We start from the raw sequence: 26,238 nt of genomic DNA on the forward strand, positions 1-26,238 counted from the left end.
GTCCGCCCGCCCTTTCCTCTCCCAAACTTCGGTTGTGTCGACTTTCTGTTTTGCATTGATTTGATTGCTTGGGCTCAGCTATGCGAGTTGTTTCGGACGGTGACACATCTCACCCTGCACCACCACTGATTCTCCTCTTCATCTTCGTCATCTCCGGAAGAGAAAACAGTTCATTTGGTTGTGTCGCCGTCGCTCTACAGGGTGGAAGATGTCCGCTGGTTTCTCCGGTCCAGAGCCAGTTTAGGAAGATCTTTTCCCACGGAGCCTCATCAGGAAAACGCCAACGTTTTTGCCGTGCTTAGGTTGTCATTAAGAGGCAACTCTTAAAGTTGGGGCCCCTCTTTTTAACACGGAGCTGTATGACTGTGAAGCTGTGCCCTGGACTACTTAGGTGGAGTTAAAGGCTATGTCTGTTGTGCCAGGCCAAGACGAGGACGGGCACGAGATGCCTTCTGGCTAGCAGCGCTAACGTTATCTGGACCACAACTAGGTCGCAAAACACGCATTATATAGCTAACACATTAGTCGGCAACACATCATTGTCGTGTTGGTATCCTTTGTTTTTAAGACTCCTCAGTCTGCAGTCAGTCAGACAGTCGGTGTTCACTAGAAATATGCCGAAATAGCGGTTACTTGGTTAACGTTAGCTAACCGTTAGAATCAGTCCTCGAATCAAAAACCTTAAAGTTATTTTGTACGCGAGGCACGACGTTAAGCTAGCTACCAGCGTAGTCGGCTTCAACATCATAATAAAAAAATCCAAATGCCTAGCCTTTATTCACTAAAACAAAACACTGCATGGACCGTTGTCTGTCCAGCACTAATACACTAATGTTATTGATATGTTAAAACGGACTACAAGTGCATCCATTAACGTTATTTAACAAAGCATAGCAAGTGGGTGGACAAACATGACTACTAACTAACTAGCACGTAACGACAAAGGTGTGATAACAGGACTGATTGACATTTGAGCAGCTACTAAGACGTTCAATTTGGGGGTTTGACACCTGCTTAACCTTGTAAATCACAACAAGGAGAAGACGGCCGCTCAAACTGTTGACCATGGAGGGAAATGCACAACAACAACAACAACAGAAAGTAACTCCTTTAGCTCGGGAACTGATAAGGACATTTAACAGCTACAACAAACACACCATACAACTGAAGAAGAACCTGAAAGAAACTAATGCGTTCTTCCGGGAAATTAGGCAAAATTACAGCAATGCTTGTGCATCGACCATGAGCTCGGAATCAGCTTCTTTTGAGGCAGGTAGGTTGGAACACATGAAGCAGCACCGTCTGAACATCCCTGTGGTGCACCGTCATGTCACAGTATTTAACCATGTTTAAAACATCCTATGTTATACGTCTGTATCCTGTATCACAAAGAAAGAACTAACAGGTTTCTGCTGCCAAGTAATTTCTCCACCAACAAGTAGATTGAAATGCATTAATTAGGGTTTAGGGAAAACTAAAGAGATTAAGCCCCCCCTGAAAAGCATGAATAGACTAAGTGCACCAAATATGCTGAGATTTCTGCACTCAGTAGCTGGCTGAGAGCCTGGGACATCAGGCACCCATTCTTCTATTTTGCATTACAGTGTTTTTCCTAGGTTTGTGGAAAAAATTGGTGCACATATTTGGTGGGGGGGTTTGGGGTCCTCCCTCAATGAAACAGTTACGTTTTTCAATTTAAAAAAATGTGCAATTTCACATCACTTTGGACCAATATTGTTTCCAAATCTGTGTCTAAAACATTGGAAAAGCCAGTGCAGATAATAAATAAATAACAATCAAAAAGCTTAAAGACAAAACTTGCTATAGAAGTCCACTGGGACCAACTACAATCATTAGATCTGAGAAAAGTAATTTAGTTGGTATTGATGTAATGTAATTGATTTTACATTCATTCAGCTTAGGTGGTGCCTAAAGCCTTATTATGGTAGGGACAACCGTGCATTAATGTGTGTGTGTGTGAGAGAGAGAGGGAGGGAGGTTCGGCTACTTTTAGGTCATGGACATATTTAGACCGTATTTGTCCAACTTAAAAATGATCATATACCAAATGTAATGTGCCACATCTGCAGAAGTAGCTTACTCGATCAGAGCTGGTGTCCTTTACACGGAGGTCAAATCATTTTCCTCAATGTTGAATGAATGTTAAGCTGAAGATTAGTCATAATCAACAGAAAAAATGGGACCATAATGCTGCCTTTCATGGGCATAGCTAAACACGTCTTCACCTACTAAACTAGATTAATCTTGCAAATGTCTTGGTTACACTTATTCATCTGATCAAAAATGTGCTTTACGTGATGCCGAAGGATCATTCAATAGTCCTTGATCTGATATTTTGGTGGAGGTTAAGCGTAGGTCTGCACTGAATGCCTGTTTAGTCTTTCCACTGCAGGGACCATGCGGTCAAGTGCTCAGCACAGGTCTGTCTGAAACAAAAGGTTTTAATGCATCACGTTAGGGCAAGAGATGAATACTAGAAGGGGAAGGCTAGATTAGAGTAACAGTTACAGTAAAACCACATGTATGTTAGAAAGTAAGATAAGATCATGCTTTATTGATCCCCAGAGGTTAAATTCAGGAATGCACTTGCATATGAATATAAAGTAGGCCATTGCTGCTCTATCCTCTCTTTGTTATACAACTGTGACTCAGCATTGCTAAGGATTATGTCTGATACCCTCAACCCCCTGAATTGGTTCTTCTGTGTGTGCTCTACATTTTAGGGCTGAATCAGGACATAGTAGCCTACGGAACAATATCAGATTTAAAAGATTTTAAATCTCTATCATTGAACAGGGATCTTTTGTATTTTCCGGAAATAATGATCTCATACAATGGATAATGTGTCATTGAGTACTGTATCTCTGCTTACGATATTGAACAAGAGTTCATAAAAAGCTCACTAATTCCAGGAGTCGACAGGGTTGCTTAAGGTTACTACTGATAAGGTCCACTTCTCAAAATCATATACCTCCTTTTGTTTTGTCTGTTCCCCCAGCCCAGCTCAGCTGCATCTCTTTCCCCAGTCATGAGGAAGAGTTCCTGCGCAGCACTGTGGGCGCTGCCCCGTACATCCTGGTACTGGGCCAGGACTGTGCTGCCCGCTACCAGCTACTCAACTGCCTTCTGGGGGAAAGGCTGCTGCCACTGGGCCCTGAGGCAGGAGAGGCTTGTGAAGGAGTCCAGGGCACTGTCTGTAAGAGGCGGAAGCTGTGTTTCACCCATGGGAGACAGACACGGCTCAGCTTGGCACTGCCTGGCCAGTATGAGCTGGTGCACCAGCTGGCAGCTAACTGTGGCCGCTGGGACACGGTGCCTCGGGAAGACCTGGAGATCCATGAGGAATGTGAGGACCCGGCTCACAGGCTAGCAGAGCTAGAGATCACTCTGCATCACTTACTGCTACAGGTAAGCTTTAAATCACAGAAACCTACTCTCTCAGTACAGTGTCCACTCATAGCCTAAATAAGGAGTTCGATAAGAAACCATTTACATGGTAGTCCTTACTTGCATTACTTAGTTCGCTTTTCATGAACTGACACTTTAACTCAGAGTTTCCAGATACATACAGTAAGTCCAGCTGCCCTTGTATAACTATGACCTGGATGACAGAACCGTCACAGACATGTATGGTTGGATAAAAAATGGGTGGTGGTGTTTTTTTTGGCAGAAAGCTCTCTGCAGCTTTTTGTTTACATTCAACATGATGGCCACTGAAGTGCAGCAATCCGTTGATGCCGCTGTCGCTGCTCTGCAAAGTACGTCACCCGGATCGTTGGTCTGATTGGTTGAAGGACAATTGCGTACAGAGTCATTTGAACTATGCCCGTTGATCACGCCTCTTGTGCAGTAAAAAATACAGAGCAGCAGACTCCCCAGACTAATGTTCAATCTTAAAAGATTGAGCTTGGTCTGGTGATAGCCAGACTAGATATAACGTGCAATTCTAATATAGTATTCTTTCGTCGTACGACAGCTTTTTAAAATTAGTTTTGGAACAGTTTAATGGACACTAATTGAGAAAAGTCATTTTACTCACAGTGCACTTAAATCACTGCTAGGTTTATGTAATCTTTGCAGTTTTATGTGGAAAAAAAACATCTGATTTTGAATTTGTGGTGTAGTGGACATCGATATGAAAAACAGTCCTTTAGCTATGTCATTGATTTCAATCATATGGCCTAGTCATAACTGTTTGTGTTTTTTGTGTGGTGGCATTTTCTCCTGTAGCCTTTTTTCAAAAAGAAAGATGGATTGGATGGATTTTTTTTCATCCTTGTTCTGGCTTGAACTAGCCTTTGTATTCACACATGGTTTAGCTCACATATTACTGAGCAGAGCGGATCATTTCCCGTGTTCTTCAGTATATTACTTTCCCTGATTTGGGCTACTGTTCAGAAATACATTCTATTCTAGTTGCTCTTCTCCAGTTAAGGAATTGAGCACTTCTTAAAAACAGATTCACAGGTTACTGTGAGGTTACGTGGAAGAAGGAAAAATCGGAACAGTCAGTGTGACCTGAAAATCACAATATCTTGAGAGTGAATTGATTTAGCATAGTGTAAGGATTGTAGTCGTTCCTTATCATGTGTGACACGTGGAAATTGGTCTCTAATCCTTTAGACCAAGGCCCCTTAGGGAGCATCACACAGCCCCAGAAACTAGGCCTAGCTCAGGACAGCCCCCCCCCCCAACCCCCCTTACGTAATGCCACTGATCTGGTGCAATTCACATGACTAGGTTATGTTAAAAATCCCAAACCCTTTGCTGTGATGAAGTTGCCATGGTTACAACTGAATTATGGGTTGACTGGTTGGTAACGTTGTTACAAAAAATGTTCTTGTTTTTTATTAGTAATAAAAGTAATTACTTAATTAGGGTTTTGTTTGAGCTGCGCTAATAGAAAAGATCGATTCACATCCAACATTTCTGCTAAGAAAATCAATTTGTACTAATATTGAAGCACACAAACATTGATTGCATCTTAAAAATGTGTTTGAGACAAAATGAGTGTCTCATTAGTGTTGTGTAATAACTTCATTTGTGAGAGCCTTAATCCCATGGTATGGAGTTTCCATGACTCTTTCCATTGTCTGTTTATAAGTAATTTGTTGGAAAAATATGGCTATACACTTTCAAAACCTTTTTCATTGCTGCTTCCAGATCCACCAGTCTTATCTTAAAAACAGAAAAGCGTAATAGATGAACGCCTGGAAATAAAATGGTGTGCTGGAAGTAAAACCATTCATTTCACCCCCCTGTTTTCACATGTGACTGAGAGGCTCAGGCGTGGGAGCTGCAGTCCCTTATTTGGGTCACTCTTGAGAGGACCCTCAGAGGCTAATAATACAAACTTTATCACAGATGCGAGACAGAATGACCTATTGCATTTCCATGCTCAAATTCAATTAAATAATCTACAATTTAAATGAATATTTGCAATATTATTTTGATAGTTGTGAACGTACGTAGGTTTGTCACAAACTAAAGCAGTGTGCCTCTCCTCTTTTAGGTTTCTGCTGAATGAATAAGATATTAACGTGTTTTAAGTTGGAGTAAACACAGGCACAGAATCTCTCTGCTCACTGTGGTATTCACACACTCCTGCCATAATCACAGCAACCTGCTTTAGAGGCCAACTTGCTAATTATCCTTCTCTTCATCCCAGAGTTAACCCATCCTTTACCACTTAACTTAAACACCCAGAGGACAAAAGGGTGCTATGCTATCGCCACGTTTCTAAAATTCTTTCATGTTCATTGTTCCATGAATTCACATAAGCAAGTCTGCTTGTTAAACAAGGCCTGTGATATTAGCATATTAGCATTCACCCTTCAAATATTGTAAAAGAAGAACATTCTAATTTCTTACATGGCCATTTGTCTTGACCATGTTGCTTTGTAGAGCTGGCTCATATGTAAGCATTAATGCTAACTCATACTAACCCCTCTTAAGAACATATGAAAAACAAAAACAAAATAGTAACTTCAAAATAGCCCACAGACATTTTCTTCAAGGGTTGTTGTTGTTGAAAACGGACTCTATTAAATTAATTCAAACATTGTATTGATTTTGATTGGTTGTGAACAAATGTTTGCAGGCTATCTTTGTTCCAAAAAAACTGCTCAGAAGGGCTCTGCTCTTGTTTCTTGGAGACAGGACTGACTGTCTCTTTTGTGTAGCTGTTGGTTATTTTTGCCTCTTTTCTCTGACTGTCTTTCCCTCCACCATGGTCTCCCTCTCAAGCTCTCTACGAGTAGTTGTTATTCATCAAGGGTTAAGAGAAATCTATTTACTTGTGTCATTTTCCTGCCCTGTCACAGACATTTCCAAGACCACCACAAATATTTATGTGCCATTAGGTGTTCAGAAATAGAAGGAGCATGTGATGTGTGTGAAAGTTTAAACAACTTCTTGCCTAAATTGGTTTGAAAGCTCCTCCAATTGCCTTGAACACTTTATATAACCGGTTATATAGTTATATTTCTGCATTTTGTGTCAAAAAGTTAAAAGGTCCGCTCATCTAAATTACATATAACATGTTAGACATATAGAAAAGTAAACCTGATTATGTTTTCTAATGTTGGTCCACAATTAGGTCTACGGATTATTCATTTTTTTCTGACCTGAACATGTTCTTGTGTTTTTTAAACCTGGAATAACTGTTTGGACACTAAGATTTGAAGACAATGGGAATAAGCTTTAAACACACCCGACATATTATCACCTTTTGAAATTCGTCGTAGATATTACAGCAAAAAGCTGGCAACTAAATCAGTGGTATCCTCCTAGTGGTGTCTCCATGGCTGGATTTCACTTAGAGTAAATGTGAAAAATATATATTTGTTTATTTGGGTGAACTGGCCTTTTTCATAGAACCATATTTCTTAATAATTGCCTGTACACCATTTTGCTTGAAATGAAAGTCACATTTTTGTGTTTTTTTGTTGTTGTGGTTTGTCATCAGGAAGCAAAGGTCATGGTGGTGCCTTGTCAGAGTGTCCAGCCCATAGAAGAGGCCCTCGAAGACTGCACGGTCCGCAGTATGATCCCCATCATACTCTATGCCATCAACCAGGACTCCCTAAGCACAGACCAGGTGGCTGAGATCTGGAAGGTCAAAGAGATGCTCTCCTTTCCCATCTGTTTTATTCGTATCCCTGACACCATGTCAGCAGCTTCCCCAGAATCTGGCCGCCGTGTGGAGAAGGAAAAGGAGAGGGAGAAGAGCGCACTCCATAAGCAGCTGCTTTCCCTCGGCCTTCTCAGTAGCCTGATAGGAAACTGCTCCTGTGGCGCCCCTACACAGATACCCGCCCCGGGTGCCAAGCCCCAGAGTGTGCTGTGTGAGGCTTTCGAAAGGCTGCACCGGTTGCTGGTGCCTTTCGCTCGCCAAGTGCTTCAAAACCAGCAGGTGGAAGCTGCCAACCTGCTTAATGGGGTTCACTGTCGCTGTCTAGATATTTTCATCAACCAGGTCAGAGGATGATGACACAGTTCATCTGTATGTCTGTGATTGTTGTACTGCTTCCTACTCATGACAGTTGTTACTACCTTTGCATTACAGCTTGATCTCAGTCTGCATTGACCCAGTATGCCCAATGAAAAATCACCATCAGGCCTTTAACCTTTCTGCTTACCATCCCTGCAGGCCTTTGACATGCAGAGGGACCTGCAGATAACACCCCGCAGGCTGGAGTACACCCGTGACAAAGAGGGTGAGCTCTTCACCTCCCTAATGGCCATCGCTAATCGCAAACAGGAAGAAATGAAGGAGATGATTGTGGAAACGCTTGGCAGCATGAAAGAGCAGCTGCTGGAGGATGCTGCCAACCTGGAGTTTACAGGTTAGTGAGTGAACACTTTGGTTTTAAAGTCTTATCAAGCTTGTTAATATCAAAATAGTGGTTGTAGTTAGGGCTGGGCGATATGGAGAAAATCAAATATCACAATATTTTTGACCAAATACCTCGATATCGATACAGCAATGATACTGTACTGTTGACTATTGGTGCTTTCACAAAATATTTAAACAATGAGACTTTTGATAAATAACCATCAATAATGTGGATATAATGACTAAGTGGGAAAAGGCAAATAATAGAACAGTCTGTTAAGTTCAGAAAATGACAACTTAACTGTAATGCAGCCTTTAAAACCAGGAAAATACAACACATAAGCCATATTACGATATCCAAAATCTAAGACGATATCTAGTCTCATATCACGATGTCAATATAATATCGATATATTGCCCAGCTCTAGTTCTAGTCCAGATAGATATGATGCACATGTACACACACTGCCACCTACCACTTATGACTTCAGTCTGGAAACATTATGGACAATTATAATGCAGCCGCCTACAATGGGAGAAGAGCCTTTAAGGAGGCAAAAAGGGACTACGGGAAGAAAGTACCATTCCAGGCAAACAACCCTAAAAGCATGTGGCAAGGTCAAAAGGCTCTGACACACCAACCCGATGGCCGTCTGTCGGACTGATCAGTCGGCTCCCCGAGGTCAAAGAAGTGCCTCGGAAAAAACACCGAAGCTACGCCAACTTGAGCGTACGTTAATAATATGTCTCCATAACAGCAGGCGGCGCTAATCTGTATAGTCGGCCAAAAAATGAAAACCGGAAATGACGAAGGCGTCACGTGGGTCTGGCTTCTTCCGAATTTCAAAGCCAACCATAATGGCGGCTCGTTCGGAATACAATCTCGTATTTTACAAAAATAGTTCACCAAAACGTGTTTCTGAAAACATTTTAAGCGAGAAATAGGCCATACAGTTGTTTTTATGATCGACAAAGGTCAGTTTGAAAGATTTTCGTCAAATTTTGAAAGGCGTTCGTCACGCTCATCCTGCTCATCATTTCCGGTAAGTATTTTAACATAAGTGCACTGATTCGCTAGTCAAGGGCTAGCACTCCACCAATCGGATTGGTCATTGAGTCCGACTGCCCACTGGCCGATTCAACAAGTCCTATCGGCCCAAATTAAAGCCGACGGCTCCTCCGACTGACGACGGCACGGAACACACCAAACGGACTCGAGTCACCGACCTCGCCAGACTGTCCGATGGCTGATAATCGGGTTGGTGTGTCAGCGCCTTAAGAACTATGACAGATTACAAGCCCACCCCCTCCTCCTTGTCAAGTGGCGACGTATCTATAGCAAGTGAGCTTAATGCATTTTATGCTTGCTTTGAGGCCATTGGCAACCAACAAGGGAAAACAGCTGAAGCAGAGGTTAATGGATGCGCACCTCTCACACCGATCTTCCTTTCTGAGCATAACGTCAGGAGGGCTTTCAAGCATGTTAACATTGAGAAAGCAGCAGGACTTGACAGTATCAGCGGGCAGGTCCTCAAACTGTGTGCTTACCAACTTGCGCCGGTGTTCACAATGATATTCAACCTCTCACTGGGCTGTCATACCCTCGTGCTTCAAGAAGTCCACCATCATTCCTGTGCCCAAGAAAACAAGACCAGCCTGCCTGAATGACTATCCAGTGACACTCACCTCTGTAGCCTCTGTACACTGTATAGTGAATACAGCGTGTACAGTTTGCTTTACTTGCAATTGTTTCTCAAAAGCATCATATGTCTTACAGTTACATACCAGTTCTTTCTCTAACAGAAAGTCTTTGGATTAGATTAAAATCTGTTTTACTACTGTTAGTCTGTTCTGCTTACAGATATCACATATAACTAATGAACAATTCCAGAAACATTTTGCAATGTGCATCTCAGATCACATTTTCACAAACTAAGACCTTTACTTTGTCATTACTAAACATTGTGCCCAAATATGAACAATAACGTTGCCATCAGTGGGCTTATTTGCTAGCTAACCACGCGAAAAATCCAGCACTTAGACGTCACCTTAGGATATTGTTACCTGAAACAGGTGATTTAATGTCACCGATTTGTTTTACATACAGTTTAGCAACAAAACAAAATGCTGAGGGAACATTACTATGTTTTTTTCCTTGTTGGTTTTGAGCGGTATGCATCGCCACTAACCTGGAAAACGTTTTAAACAGTAAATAAATAACGTTACAGCGTGTCGCGTGAATACGTCTCCTGCAGCGGGGAGTCAAAGGCAGAGGGATGGCAAGGTTCACTAGCTTCTCGTCTCAACTGTGGTCTGATAAACAGTAAAATCATCAAATTCAGTGCCCTTAACGCTATTTTCAAAGCTACTGTATTGCGTGACACGCGTGTGCTGCACGGAAATAAACAAAACATGGACCCATACATTAAAAACCACTGCTCAATAGCAGTACTTGTGGTCAAAAACTCCACAGATTACTTTAAGTTACTGATTCAAACTGAATGTACACTCAGTTGCCAGTTTATTAGGTACACCTAGCCAAAACTAATTCAGTCTAATACAACAGTCCTGCAATAAATCATTCCTTCAGGATGGTTATAATGTTTTCAGAGGTATTGATTCAACTGTGTGGTCAGTTTGGAGTCTGCAGTTTGTGGTGCTGTTGAACTATATTACGTTACACAGAGAGGTTTTTGTCCACCCCTTTTATACAAATGAGAGTTGACTAAATGTCAGAAATACCTCTGTAAAATGCAAAACCACCCAGTGCTATAAGTAGCCAACTGGGATATACAAGTACACAGAATCTACCACAACCCTCCAGAGACACTTAGTGTGTCCGCAAGAAGAGCGCTTGATGTTTTGCTCTTGGGCAAACATTTGATAAATCTCTTTAACATTAAATTATTTTAATCTATCTTCTTGTGTTTCATTATACAGTCATTACCAGTAAATTCCGGTACTATTCAAGGTGGAAACTTTCCATGGGTATTCACAAGAATTAACGGGAAATAACAGGAATAAAATGGAAATATAGGGGTTATTTGCTCAGGTTGTGTTTACCATGTCATCTGCAAATAGAAACAAGCCTTTTACCATATCATAAGCAGACAGTATCCATTAACTTACCAAATAAAAACTAAGTTATAAACTGTGTACTTTACTTTATGCTTTAAATATAAAATATATTCACTCCAGTAATATAATCAAAACCTACACAAAAGCATGTAGTCCTTTTGACTCAGACAGTGCAGCAGTGTGGGATGCACATGTGATGGGAGAATGCACTGTGTATGGAGAGGGTTGTAATTAATTTATACAGATTTCTCTGTGCTTGTTGGTGATATACACCATGTCCACATGTTAACTTGACAAACTATTTTCTTTCGACTGCAGACGTTATTGTAACAACTAATGGAGATCCTGTTACATCGAAGGAGATCAAATCTTGCATCCACCAGATCCAGGAGCTGATAGTGGTTCGTTTGAATCAGGCCGTGGCAAATAAGCTCATCAGCTCTGTGGACTATCTGAGGGAGAGCTTTGTAGGAACTCTGGAGCGATGTCTCAACAGTCTGGAAAAGTCGCACATGGAGTCTTCTGTCCACAATATCACTTCCAATCACCTCAAGCAGGTGGGCAGTAGTTTGTGAAAGACAGGAACCTTATATAGTATGCTTGTCATGAAAGTTAAGTGTGAAGATACTTAAATGTGAGCAGTATGATCGTATTTATTCATCTCTCTCTCTCTCTCTCTCTCTCTCTCTCTCTCTCTCTCTCTGGAGAGATTTATGATAATAAACTGTAACTTTGTCAAGAAAAGTTCTATACAAATACGAAGTGAATTCCAACAAAAAGAAAGCTGGAGACTTGACTAATGCCTCAGTAAGACCAATGTCAGCAATCCAATTCCAAATGTTTATAGGGAGAGAAAATTTGAGGGCTAGTATTTGGATTAGAAATAGATTAAATTGTTGAACATGTCAGACAAATCACCTGCTCTGTTCTCTCTCTACTGTTCATTTAACCATTTAAACCTAAGTGTGAACTAACAGAAGAGTGGTTAAAAAAAAGCAAATCAAAACAAAAGGGTTCAACAGGGGATTAGAGACACTTATTAGCAGAATAAATAAAATGTGTTTTTCCAACAAAGACAAAGCCTTCATTAGCCTCTGTCGACATTTACTGATATCTCAGGATGTGGATTTTGCTCCATATTTACATCCTCTTCTCATCTGCCACAGTTATTAAATGCTGCATATCATGTGGAAGTCACCTTTCATTCAGGATCCTCTGTCACAAGACTCTTCTGGGAGCAAATTAAACAGGTGATTTTCTAATGAATTCAGTGAGACGAGTTTCACACCACATGATGAATGATGACTTCTGAGGAAGTGTTCTTACTCCGTGTCTTGCTCCTAGATAATCCACAGGATAACGTTTGTGAACCCTCCTGCCATAACTCCAGAGTGGAAGCGGAAAGTGGCCCAGGACGCCATAGAAAGTCTGAGTGCCGCCAAACTGGCCAGAAGCATCTGCTCCCAGTTCAGAACCCGCCTCAACAGCTCCCATGAGGCCTTCGCAGCATCTCTGCGCCAGGTGAACTTCTCTCTATCTCTCTTCTGCCTTTTTCTTTCACTTCTCATCTCTCTCTCTCTCTCTCTCTCGCTCTCTCGCTCTCTCTCTCTCTCTCTCTGTCAGTGCATGTACCACTGTGCTCTGTTGCCTTCCTACCTTTGTCTTAAATATATAACTAAAAACAGACAGAAATTTTCACTTACCATATACTTTAAGGCTAAAGTCTCTCGCAGTCTGATGTTTCTAAAAATAATTTTCACTGCCATCAAACCACTAGTGGATGTAACGTCAGGATCTGACAGTTGAAATATTCTCCTCTGAGCTGCTGGCAGACCTATCCATGCTGATGAGTTTAAAAAAATATATTGCAGGGCGCCTGTATAGCTCAGTTGGTATATATATATATATATATATATATATATATATATATATATATATATATATATATATATATATATATATATATATATATATATATATATATATGGATGGATGTTTACTCCTCGACGCAGCGGGCCCAGGTTCGACTCCGACCTGCAGCCCTTTGCTACATGTCATTCCCCCCCCCCTCTCCCCTTTCATGTCATTCAGCTTTCCTGTTAAAATAAAGGCCGAAAATGCCCAAAAAAAAAAAATCTTAAAAAAAAACCACATATATATAGCAATAAAATAGCAACCACTTCTTTGAGTGGACCTGCAGTAGCCAGTGTGAGATACTGTAGGTCTGAAAGGTGGAGGAAAAAATAGGGCTTTGTAAAATAGTGACATCAAAGTAGTGTATGCAGCTGAGATGGAGGACAAGCGGGCTAAAATGTGGCCAGAACCTGTGCCTGATATAACATGATGTCCAGGACACCCTTATCAAGAAACGGGGAGAATTCAAACCAGGTAACAGAGCATGATATGTCTTATTTGCATAAAGCATTGGCTGATTAGCATTTATATTAGCTGTTGTTTTGAGCTGAGCTGGTGTCGCTTAAACATTTCTCAGCCAAAGAGTGTGCAGGAGCTGTAAATGATTATGGCATTTTCGAAAAACAAACAAAATGTTAAATTAAATGTTAAATTATTTTAAAATTCTGATGGCAAAAACGGCAACATTTGTTCACAGACATATTGATGCTTCACTATCACAACTCATCGTTGCATGCTGTACTTACATTTGTCCGTTGCTCAGTGCTACATCATGTTTTTTGCTGCTGCGCCCAGAGGCATTTTGATCTGCGGCCGTTGATCGCACCCCTTTGGGAATTGAAAATGAATTGAAAGGTCCCAGACGCGCTGCATTTGTGATTTGGTCTAGCGATGGCATGCTAGTAAAAGAGTGTGACAATCACCTGACCAGAAAAAAAGAAAAGAAAATTCTGAATGCACTTTCAAATGACATTTATTGATAAATTGTGTGACAATAGTATTTTTATTTTTAAAGATTTTGGCGGTTTCACAGTTTATCACAGTATTTTTCTTTTCTTTTGCATGACTAGTCCTGGCCTGTCCGGAGTACATAGAATATAAAAAACATTTTAGTACTGAAAGCTTTGATTACTATATGGTTTGCTTGGCCCCACGAAATTGTAAAATCTGTATTGTGCAAACTGCAACGTAGTGAAAAACAAACAAAAACCAGCCCAAAAAATTAACATTGCTTCCTTTTCCAAACAAAATGTTTAAAGATAGTTGTATTAACCCTATAAACTGACTTAAACCACAGTCTGTTGTAGAAAAGTGGGAGACTGTTACGTAGCTCTGCTTCCAGCTTGCTTTGGTGTTGTTGGTATACGCTAATGTTGGGATAGCAGTTAGGCTGAAGTATTTTCGCCCCGGCAAGACATACCTAACCTTATTTGTCAGATGTAAACACAGAACCATCTGACTGGTCGTCATTGAAAACTTTTTGGAAAAGGGCAGGCACTTTAAAATAAATACGTAGCAGTCGCGGCCGTCACACACGCGATGTGATCACACACACGCGCAAACACACACACCTAATCCATGACTGTAGCTGCCAGTAGCTTCATACTGGACGCTGATTGGCTCCGTTGCCTGCTGTTGGGAGACAAACGCATTACTTGAAGCCTGAGAAGTTGGATTTTTGTGTGATATCGCGTGAATCCAGCTGCTGTACAAGGTAAAGACAAACCTCAAATCCAGTGTTTTAATCATTGCTCTGAACCATGGTGTTCGAGACGAAGCCCCATTCATTTCTACGAGAATTGCTCAGTGGCACATTAAGGCAAAACAAATTCAACTTCCATGTATAAAATAATGCGGAAGATCGGCTGGCTTCTGCACTCTGGGGCCCATAGAGCAGGCACACTGGAGACCTCTGCCGGCCGAACCAGCTACTTCCGGTTTAGCGCCCCTTTAAGTTGCACTTCTAGACAAGTTCTTCTGATGCATCTCCGGTCTCTCTTTCTTCATCCTTCGTCTGTCTATTCTGTTCTTGAAAATGCAGTAGCAACGGAGCTTCTCCCAGCTGGTATATCGACTTTAAAGTGCTCATATTATGATTTTTGGCTTTTTTCCTTTCCTTTATTGTGTTATATATATTTTCATGCACATTATAGGTTTACAAAGTGAAAAAGTCCACCCCAAAGGGACTATCATCTTACAGAGAAAACACTGTTCACAAACTGCTTCAAACAGCTCTATTGTAGTCCAGCCTTTACTTCCGTGACAAACGCTCGTCACTTTGTATCACATGACAGGCTGTGTGGGTCAGCTGAGCACAATTTAAACAGCAGTAATGAGAACACGTTATAATGCTCGCCTAGCTGCCCTCATACTGTGCAACTGACAAGCTAGTAGTCCTTACCTAGGTACTGCGCATGTGCGACTCCCAACAAAGATGGAACAGAAGTGCGATGCCTCACTCTGTAGCTAAAACGGAGAGCTCAACACACAGGGTGAAAAGAGGAGCTGCAGCAATGTGCAGTACATCAAAAAAATTGTTTTTTGAAAATGAAACCACATAAACCTATTCTGGTACAATCTCTAAATACAATTATGTACCTGAAAATGAGCATAATATGAAACCTTATTATACTCCTTTTCAGCATCATATTTATACTCTTGGGGTCTACTAAAATATGTTTACATGCTTTGATGTTCAAAAAACAGATTATGTTTCTCATACTGCTCATTGCTGCGGCTCCTCTGCCTGAAACACTCTAGCTGAGCTCTCGGTCCACCTTCCCAAAAAGCCCAGTCTGCTCTGATTGGTCAGTGTAGAAGAAAATTAATTACCTAACAGTTTTGGTCTTCTTTTATCTTTATCGTCTTTCCTGCTCACTGATTAAATTCCTATTATTTTCTCTGAACAACATATCTTTTAGTGTCTCCTGCGTTAATTAAGTCTGTCTTCCTTTTGTATAGCTTAGTGTTAAAACAAAGCATTGACTTGAGTCACCGTTGGTAAGACCTTTTGTTTTAGGGCCAAAGCCAGACTCCAGCAGAGTTTACACCTTATTTAAAAGGAATGCTTTTCAATAGTTTGAGCAGACAGTATTGGGTCTATGTAAATCTACTCAGATAGTTTTGTGAATGAATGCCTTTTGATATTATGTTGCTTTTTGTAACTTTGTATAAAACCCTGACCAGAATGAGTTCTGGTCAGAGAGAATCCTACAGCTACTTGAGTTTCTTGTGAGCTTCTTTCTCCACTGCACAGTGAATAAAACTCATCTGAACCAGCCACCGAATTGGACTTTTCTTCCTATTCAGCTGGCCCAATCCGTTGTGATTGGTCAACCAAATTCAAACAAGCCACTGGGCGGGCTGTGCTTGCTGAGGCAGCACCAGTGGCCAGCACAAATGAAAAAGTAGGCTGGCATTCTCAATCAGTGACATCACTAATTAAGGCATTTCAGGCAGTTGAGAAAAAGTGCTGTCTGTGTGAGAGAAATGTGCTTTTTTTGTACTTAATACATTATTACATACGCAAAAAACTATATTACACTAAAAAACAGGAAAAACATAATAGGGGGTCTTTAAGGTATATTGATATATTTTCAAATTCACACTCCCGCAACCCTGGCCCACTCTCCCTCTGCATCTGCCTGGCTCACTCGCTCACAACAGGGTCTACCATTGAGGATTGCCCGATGCCCTGGAGCCAGTAAAATGTTACATTGGGCCAGTAAATGCAATCAGCCAGTTGCCCTATAAAAATTGAGTGAGCGAGCGACGTAACTTTGTTTGCTCTATTCTTCAAGACTTGTGTCTGCACACAGGCTTGTTCACGTCATAGATGAAATGGCGCTCAATCCTAAAACAACATAAAAGTTAAAACGCTAAAAAATATTCATTGCGTTTTGGCAAAAAAACACGACCGGGTTGAGAATAATGTCTTGTGTTATAAGAGCTCGTAGCTCCTGTGGGGAATAGCTCACTGTGTAGCCGGTGGATGCTCTTAGAGCAGACAGTTGTTGGTGATCGAAGCAGAGGAGCTACTACCAGTAAAGTTGGTGGTAGTAGAAGAGGAAACCTGTAATTGTATATTATTTTAATCAGTCTGTTTATTGTTAGTGAAAACAACTAAAGGAGCATTCTCAGTGATGGGCCTATTTGTATTTAATATAGGCTATTTACTTACCTAGCTATGCTTTTTGGTCCATATCACCCAGCCCCAATACCCCCCAGCACTATGACAGTAACAGCTCCATGACAGTGACAGCTCCTTAATATCTTCAATTACATCTCTATAGACAGCTTTTGGCTCTCAGGCTATGCACAGATCGTGGTTCAGCCATTTATTCCTCTTCACTTGAATTACTTTGCCTTTTAAGCCCCTTCATGCGACTCCGTCCACAAAGTCCCTGACAAATCAGTTCCAGTCATATTGCTCTGATGATAATGATCACATGACAGACAGTGTGGGTCAGCTGAGCACAATTTAAACAGCAGTAATGTCACCCTCTGGTTAAAAATACATATGAAATACATCATGGAGTAACTTCTGGCCAGGAACTCTGCATTAACCAGTCTGACAAATGACTACATTGCCACAGAGGTCAAGGCCACTGGCCTGTAGTCACTAGCCGTTTCTCTCTCTGAGAACCTGCAGGGCGGTAGTCCTCAGCAACCGTTTCCATGGCGATGTCACTTTCTGACGTTCTAATGATGTGGTTAAAAAGATTAAGACAAAATTAGCTGTAACGGTGGACCAAAAAGATTCAATTCAAACACAGCTTTTAAAGGTAGTAAGGCATATTAGAAGTTGCTTTAATAGTTTGTTTAAAGTGCTCATATTATGCACAGTTTCAGGTTCATAATTGTATTTAGATGATGTTTAATTTTCAGAAAACACCATATTGTTGTTATACTGCACATTGCTGCAACTCCTCTTTTCACCCTGTGTGTTGAGCGCTCTGTTTTAGCTACAGAGTCAGACATCTCACTTCTGTTCCATCTTTGTTGGGAGTCGCACATGCGCAGTAAGTACTGCTGGCTTGTCAGTTGCAGAGCATGAGGGAGTGCCACGCTAGCAGCTAGGCGAGTGTGTTTACAAAGTGACGCACGTTCGTCACGGAAGTAAAGGCTGCACTACAACAGAACTGTTTGGAGCAGTTTGTGAACAGTGTTTTTACTGGAAGATGGTAAGTCCCTTTGGAGTGGACTTTGGGCTTTTTCACTTTGAGGCATCGCACTTCTGTTCCATTTTTGTTGGGAGTCGCACATGCGCAGTACCTAGGTAAGGACTACTAGCTTGTCAGTTGCACAGTATGAGGGCGTGCCACGCTAGCAGCTAGGCGAGCATTATAACGTGTTCTCATTACTGCTGTTTAAATTGTGCTCAGCTGACCCACACGGTCTGTCATGTGATACAAAGTGACGAGCGTTTGTCACGGAAGTAAAGACTGCACTACAATAGAGCTGTTTGGAGCAGTTTGTGAACAGTGTTTTCTGTTGGAGATGGTAAGTCCCTTTGGGGTGGACTTTGGGCTTTTTCACTTTGTAAACCTATAACGTGCACAAAAAAAGATATAACACAATAAAGGAAAGGGGAAAAGCCAAAAAGCATAATATGAGCACTTTAATAAATGATAAATGAAACCAGTCACTTAGCAGCTGTTCTTAATGCTAACCATGAGATGTTATGTCACGTGTTGCTGTAGCTGGAGGAAGGGCATACGGGGCGTCTGGAGCGCACTGAGGACCTGTGGCTGCGTGTGAGGAAGGATCACGCCCCTCGGCTGGCCCGGCTGTCTCTGGAGAGCCGCTCCCTCAGGGATGTGCTGCTGCATGGTGAGTCACCACCAAATCCTCTCTGTTCACACACGTAAAGTGAAACTCCCAGTCTGCTCACACATTGCTGCAAAAACATACCTTTTTAAATTCTGTGAATTAGTATCTTTTGCACACATGGCCATTTGTGACCATCTCCATCTGACATGTAAAAAAAAAAAGATATACGGTATCAGGGTGTCCGCGGGGTTTTAAAAAGTATTAAAAGGTAGTAAATCAAATTGAGAAAGAAATATATACAAATAAAGATAACAAATGAAAGGCCATTAAAAGGTATTAATCGGCATGTGTTGAACGTCAAAAAGTAACGTTACCTGAAAACAGCGTGTAGATTCTTTTTAGCATCTCACATCACACTTTCAGTCACTATGACCACTACTACAGTCAGAAACATTGTGCCAAAATATGAACAATAAGGTTGCTGTCAACGGGCTTATCTGCTAATGTTAGCTACCGGCCGTTACCTTGAAACCATCCAGCAAATAGACGGTACCGTAGGGTGCTGTTACCTGAAACCGGTGATTTAACATCACTGCTCATTTTACACACAGTTTAACAACAAAACTGCATTGTTCTATTGGCCAAGAGGGTGTAGTTTTATAAATCTCAAACTCCGTTTAATGGTTAGAGACGTGTTGCCGTATAAACCTGCAACTCAATGGCGTGTTGGTTTTAAAAAATATTGAAATGGTATTAAAAGGTATTGAATTTACCTCCAGGATTTCTGTATATACCCTGAGTGTATATCTTTTTATACTTTGAGGTTAAAAAAACAAAAAAAATAACTGCATTGTTTTTTTGACAGGCAAGCCTAAGCTCGGCAAAGAGTTGGGTCGGGGTCAGTACGGAGTTGTGTACTTGTGTGATAGTTGGGGCGGACGCTACCCATGTGCCTTAAAGTCTGTGGTACCGCCTGATGATAAACACTGGAACGATCTGGCTTTGGAGTTTCACTACACAAGGTGAGTTATGGCGTTTTTCCATTACATGGTACCTGCTTGACTCGACTCAACACACTGTGCGTCCGTTTTCCATTGCAGATTTTAGTACCGCCTCAGCGTGGCTGGTCGTTATATGCTGGCTCGACGCAAACACCAGCGCACAAGTATAAACATCAGGCCACTTGAGCTTGTTTTACAGTTCTGTGAAGGCTCCACGCAGAGCTTTCGCCGTATACTATGTAAGTGGCCTGATGTTTATACTTGTGCGCTGGTGTGTGCGTCGAGCCGGCCGTGTGTGTGTGTGTACGTGTACGTACGTGTGTGTAAAGCTCTGCCTGGAGCCTCCGCAGAACTGTAAAACAAGCGGCGCCGCAGGAAACTGTCGTGACCTAACGCGACGCGACACATACACACAGAACGTGGAAGGTGTGTTGTTGTTGCCACAGCCAGAAGACAAGCAAAAAAAAAAACACAGCTGGCTAAACTATTTAAAAATAGCGGGTTTGTTCAGGACACCCCCGTCTGTCGCTTTCATGTCACCTTTTCGGCTCGCCTCAGCTCGCTTGGAACCTCGACTGAGGTGGTACTAAAAAAAGTACCTGTTAGCAGGTACCAGGTACTTTTTTTCGTAATGGAAAACCAAAAAAGTAGAGTAGAGTCGAGGCGAGTTGAGCAGGTACCATGTAATGGAAAAGCGCCATTAGTGAGAGTGAGTGTAAAAAAAACAACTTGTAAAGACAGCTGCTTTGGAATGTTTTCAGCAGCAATCCTGTTTTACTCAGAGTTATTTTAATTCTAAGCACCAAACAGCCGCAGTTACAAAACCCAATCCTTATCACAGCTTGCAGTACATTTTACGGACACTCAATAATAATAATAAATTGAATTTATATAGCGCTTTTCACAAACTCAAACAGTGTTTCCTCAATGTTGATAGCATAGTGGCGGTCCGCCACGGTATCAGAAATAGGGCAGGCGCACAGCAGGGTTTCTGCTATGTACACCGCGCACCACCGCTCCTTCAGCTGTTTATGAAAAGTCATAAACTCGTAGCGCCGTCTGCTCTACTGAACTCAAGCAACTGTCATCCACTCTCTCTCCCCCTAGGGTGAGCAGAACAACTGGAACAGTGACAGGACGTCATCACTCGCGAAGTTATGGCAACCAAATAAACAACAGGGCGAGTACTACTTCACTCAATAAGTGATAAACAGCGACGAAAGCTGCGACATGAAATCCGCACACACGCCCGTGAAATATGACAGCTACAGTTTATTGGAAATAGCATTGTGGACACTGAAGTTGATGAATTTACTGTTTATCAGACCCCAGATGAGACAAGAAGCTAACGTTAGCCACGCTGCTGTGACGGCCCCTCTGACTCGCCGCTGCAGGAGACTGTGTGTATTCCTCCGACATGCTGTAGTAACGTTACTGATTTAAAACCGTTTTCCAGGTTAGTGGGGGTGTATACCGCTCAAAACCAACATGAAAAATGTAGCTAGTAATGTTCACTCAGCGTTTTGTTGTTAAGCTGTGTGTAAAATGAGCGGTGACGTTAAATCACCCTACGGTACCGTCTATTTTCTGGATGGTTTCAAGGTAATGGTCAGTAGCTTACATTAGCAGATAAGCCCATACTCTGACGTCCAACACCCGCTGAAAAACATTCTAGAGGAAACACTGTCAAAGTCGCTGTGCATGGGAAATTTCAAATGGCCCGAGCAGTTTCTGAAGCACCTGCATTTATCATTGGACGAACTCCACCCAGTAAATGAAAACTTTGTTTTGACTGTTGAAGCCTTGAGGCTACTCTGTGCAAATGTCAGTATATTGAAAGTGTCTAATTAATGCTTGCCTGCTCCAACTGCCATGAACCTGAGGAATGCAGGATGTTGTGAAACTGCCTTAATGTGGACAAACAAGACTTACATTAATATACTCTGACTTCAAGATAACAAAAAGTGATTATTTTATGATCGTACGAAACATTTTATTTTCCTCCCTTCTCTTTTGGATGTGTCTTGCTTCAGGTCTCTGCCCAAGCATGAGCGGCTCGTCGACCTGCATGGCTCTGTGATCGATCACACTTACGGAGGCGGCTCCAGCATCGCTGTGCTGCTCATCATGGAGCGGCTGCACAGAGACCTCTATACAGGCTTGAAGGTGACTTGATAATGCAGAGATTGGAAAAAGAGACATGTTATTGTTTCATAGGTAAAATCTCATTCACTACTTCCAGTTAAGTCTACTTTTCCTTTCTCTCTCCATCTCTACCAGGCTGGTTTATCACTGAGGGAGAGACTTCAGATTGCTCTGGATGTGGTGGAGGGGATACGCTTCCTGCACGGTCAGGGCCTCCTTCACAGAGACATAAAGCTAAAGAATGTTCTGGTAAGTTCAGAAAAAACTAATCGTTCAGCAAACATATAGAGTCTGTGACTTCTGAGGGGTTTTCTGTGTGCGTTTGTTTTCATAAGCAGTAGCTGTATCACAACACTTCAAGGATACACTATATACAATATACTGACACATCAGCATGCATAACGTTGTTATTGGGCCAATATTACTTTTACTGGTGTTTTTTTTTTTTTTTTAAAACCAGTTTTGTAATAATGAGATGATGTAAGTTTGCAATAGTCATTATCTGCCTCGAAAATGCACGTTCCATCTAGGTGAGCTAGTTTAAGGGTCCTGATATTGTGCATGCTGGCTCACTGGCATGGCTTACTGGGACACTTGATGGAACTGAGCCATCGTTAACAAAGTTATCTGCCATGAGAAAAGTCTATTTTCACTGCAAAATCTTAGTCTGAAAACCCACCGCCATAAATCACTTCAACACAGAAGCCGGTCCAAATGAGATGCAACCCACGACCTAATTTGACCTAACAAGCTTTTAATTGTTTTCATTCCTTTTCCAGTTGGACAAGCAAAATCGTGCAAAGATTACCGACCTGGGCTTCTGTAAACCAGAGGCCATGATGTCTGGCAGCATCGTTGGAACCCCCATCCACATGGCCCCAGAGCTGTTTACAGGTACGATTACTCAACAGTCACACTGTTGATAATTTCATTCTTAACTTCCTGGTTACAGTTTGATAGGTCAGAACTGTCTGAACAAGCAGCTACTAGTGTCTCACAGAAGTTATGTTTTTTTCTTTTTTTACTTGAGAGGATAACTCTGTTATATGACAATGTGATCAGAACATGAATTTGTCATTCCATCTTATGTCAAAACTTAGAATTCTGCAGGAATGCTATATATATATAGCTATATATATATATATATATATATATATATATATATATATATATATATATATATATATATATAGCGCAGTCTTTTATAAGGTTTCCTCTGCATTGTGACCTTTCTCCTAACAGGAAAGTATGATAACTCTGTGGATGTTTACGCCTTCGGTATCCTCTTCTGGTACCTCTGCACTGGTTCAGTAAAACTTCCAGAAGCCTTTGAGAAATGCTCCAGTAAGGACCAGCTCTGGAATAACGTAAAAAAAGGTAAACACTGCTTTCACACCTGCAGTTTGTCTGGATCAATGACAATAATAAACATTTAGTTGCCTTTTAGTTCTAGTCCGGTTTGTGTTCACACTGACTTTTTACAAACGAACCAAGAACAGTTAACATGACGTCATACAAACTGACAGGAAGTCATTGATTGGACAGTTTTGGGGATGTCTTCCGTCAACACTATATGGATCCATGCCGGGAAAAAATATTCTGGTTACGCTTCTAATGCGTTTATTTAAATCCTTAGGTGTCACAGATCCACAAGGAAATAACTGGTTATGAGCATTAGTTGAGACCTCATGTTATGAATAATGACAAACGGGTAGAAACAGAATGAAAAAGAGGTTCATCATACCATAACATAATGGGAGGATTACTGTGGTATCATTACGTCGCTTAATTTTTGAAGATGAAATGTGCAGAAAGTGTATGGAGTAAGACACACTGCAGTTTCAACTGGTTTTCACTCCGATTGTTGAGGAAAAATCACACCTCTTCTATCAAAGAATCTTGTGATTTGAACTGAATTCAATTTGATTTTATTTATAGTATAAAATCATAACAAGAGTTATCTCAGGACACTTTACAGATAGAGTAGGTCTAGACCACATAATTTACAAAGACCCAACAATTCCAGTAATTCCCCAAAGAGCACTGAGCAGTGCGACAGTGGCGAAGGAAGAACTCCCTTTTAGGGAGAAACCTCGGACAGACCCAGGCTCTTGGTAGGTGGTATCTGACGGTGCCGGTTGGAGGTGTGATGAACAATGGCAACAATAGTCATAATAAAGATAATGGAACAATGACCAGAAATAGTAGTTGTAGTAGTTCATGGCATAGCAGGGCACTGCAGGGCGTTACAGGACGTAGCAGGGCACAGCAGAGCATAGCACGACGTAGCAGGGTGTAGCAGAACGCAGCAGGATGTAGCAGGGCACTGCAGAGCGTGGCAGGGTGTAACAGGGCATAGCGGGGCACGGAGCAGGACCACCGGGACAGCTACAACTATGGTTTAGGTGCCACCCTAATCCAAAGAAACATGCTGGGCAAAAGAAACACATAAGGACTCCGGGGAATAAGCTCCCCCAGAGCTAGGTTAGTAACAAGCATTTCTGGGACATGGATGCACACAGATGGAAAGAGAGAGGAGCTCAGTGTGTCAAAGGAAGGAAGACCCCCGGCAGTCTAAAACTAAAACAGCATAACTAGGAGAGACAGGTTTAAGGAGAGGAGCCTGGTCGGGCTAGAACTCTCCCCTGCCGGATCGGGCTGTACTGGCCTGCCTCCCTCTACTTTGAGTATATCATTGGTTATATGGTAGATTAATCTGACGACTATGAAGAGAAGCAGAGAAGAGAAGGGGTGCCGTGTCTGGGGATATACACCCTCCCCCGCCGGTCTAGGTGAACGCTGCAACTCCTCACTCCTTAACTATAAGCTTTATCAAAGAGGAGAGTTTTAAGTTTACTTTTAAAGGTGGTGACGGTGTCTGCCTCCCGAACACAGACCGGGAGCTGGTTCCACAGGAGAGGAGCCTGATAGCTGGCTCCCATTCTACTTTTCTACTTTTAGAGACTCTAGGAACCACAAGTAACTCTGCATTCTGGGAGCGCAGTGCTCTAGTGGGACAATAAGGGACTATGAGCTCTTCAAGATATGATGGTGCTTGACAAGTTAGAGCTTTGTAGGTCAGGAAAAGGATTTTAAATTCAATCCTGGATTTTACAGGAAGCCAATGCAGAGAAGCTAATACAGGAGAAATATGATTTATTTTCTTAGTTCTTGTCAGAAGACGTGCTGCAGCATTCTGGATGAGCTGGAGAGTCTTAAGGGACTCATTTGGGCAACCTGATAGTAAGGAATTACAGTAGTCCAGCCTGGAAGTAACGTATGCATGGACTAGTTTTTCAGCATCGTTTTGAGACAGGATGTGCCTAATTTTAGCAATGTTACAAAGATGAAAAAAGGCTGTTCTTGAGGTTTGTTTTAAGTGGGCGTTGAAGGATATATCCTGATTTAAAAAAAAAAAAAAAAAAAACAACAACCAACCAGTCAGCTGTTGAAGCACCATAACTGTTGTCTCTATGACTGCTAAATCACAACCTTAAACATCATCTATTTGAGGCCGATGTAAACAACACGTGTGTGTGGTTTACGTTGGGTCTCTGTATGTGTGTGTGTGTGTGGTTTACGTTGGGTCTCTGTATGTGTGTGTGTGGTTTACGTTGGGTCTCTGTATGTGTGTGTGTGGTTTACGTTGGGTCTCTGTATGTGTGGTTTGCGTTGGGTGTGTGTGTGTGTGTGATTTACGTTGGGTCTCTCTGTGTGTGTGTGTGTGTGTGTGTGTGTGTGTGTGGTTTGCGTTGGGTCTCTGTATGTTTCGGCTCACTTGTGTCCATGTCGTCTCCAGGAGCCAGACCTGAGCGGTTGCCCACTTTCGATGAGGAATGCTGGCAGCTGATGGAGGCCTGCTGGAACGGGGACCCTTCCCAGAGGCCCCTGCTTGGTATTGTGGAGCCCAGCCTGCAAAGCATCATGGTCCGGCTCTGCAACTGTGGTTCGGAACAGAAAAGCAGCAGCCTCGAGGACTCGAACTGAAAACACTCCAGACAAACTAACAAATGTGTGACAGGGATTTTGATCAGGAAAGTATTTTTTTTTTTTTTGTATTTATGAATAACTGAGATGAACAGTAGACCAATGAATAATGTTCGAGCTGTCCTCTGTTGGATTTACATTATTTATGAGGAGTTGATACAGACCAGAAGTTTGCAAATATGTGTGTTTTATTGTTTGTTCTTGTGTATTTGTATACAACATGCTTTTGTCGTAGCTGCCGTGCTAATTGCTATTTTGTCATAGAATTGTTACTAGATGCAAATTGTTTTAAAAGTTGTTCATTCCCAGTATTATAAAAAAAATATAAATATATAAAAGATTAATTTTAGATTGTATTTAAACTGAACATGTCTACATCTATACAAATACATCTTTTTTAATAAAATGAGCTGTTAAAACACGATTGTGTCATAAGCTGTTAGTTTATCACTAATGATTTTGTCTGAGGTAAGGTTTTTATTT

The 26,238-nt window shown here is 41.6% G+C and overlaps 1 protein-coding gene across 1 annotated transcript; it reads left to right on the forward strand.

Moving 5' to 3' along the window:
- dstyk (dual serine/threonine and tyrosine protein kinase) lies at positions 1-26,177 on the forward strand. The gene is made up of 14 exons (XM_078248524.1): positions 1-1,273; positions 3,020-3,429; positions 6,989-7,498; positions 7,673-7,868; positions 11,255-11,493; positions 12,103-12,186; positions 12,281-12,457; positions 18,553-18,682; positions 19,488-19,644; positions 21,657-21,789; positions 21,904-22,017; positions 22,548-22,662; positions 23,011-23,145; positions 25,568-26,177. The coding sequence occupies exons 1-14, from the start codon at positions 1,066-1,068 to the stop codon at positions 25,753-25,755; spliced, it is 2,796 nt and encodes a 931-aa protein (XP_078104650.1). The 5' UTR covers positions 1-1,065; the 3' UTR covers positions 25,756-26,177.
- Positions 26,178-26,238: the final 61 nt, after the last annotated feature.

This window comes from Sander vitreus, chromosome 4 (assembly GCF_031162955.1).
Source record: "Sander vitreus isolate 19-12246 chromosome 4, sanVit1, whole genome shotgun sequence".
In the NCBI taxonomy this organism is placed as follows: Eukaryota; Metazoa; Chordata; class Actinopteri; order Perciformes; family Percidae; genus Sander; species Sander vitreus.

What these genes read in the sequence shown, in the direction of transcription:
- dstyk (XM_078248524.1), top strand. Translation starts at nt 1,066, where the DNA reads ATGGAGGGAAATGCACAACAACAACAACAACAGAAAGTAACTCCTTTA. An exon ending in TGCATCACTTACTGCTACAG is followed by an intron (nt 3,430 to 6,988) that starts GTAAGCTTTAAA and finishes GTTTGTCATCAG; the next exon opens with GAAGCAAAGGTCATGGTGGT. An exon ending in TAGATATTTTCATCAACCAG is followed by an intron (nt 7,499 to 7,672) that starts GTCAGAGGATGA and finishes CCATCCCTGCAG; the next exon opens with GCCTTTGACATGCAGAGGGA.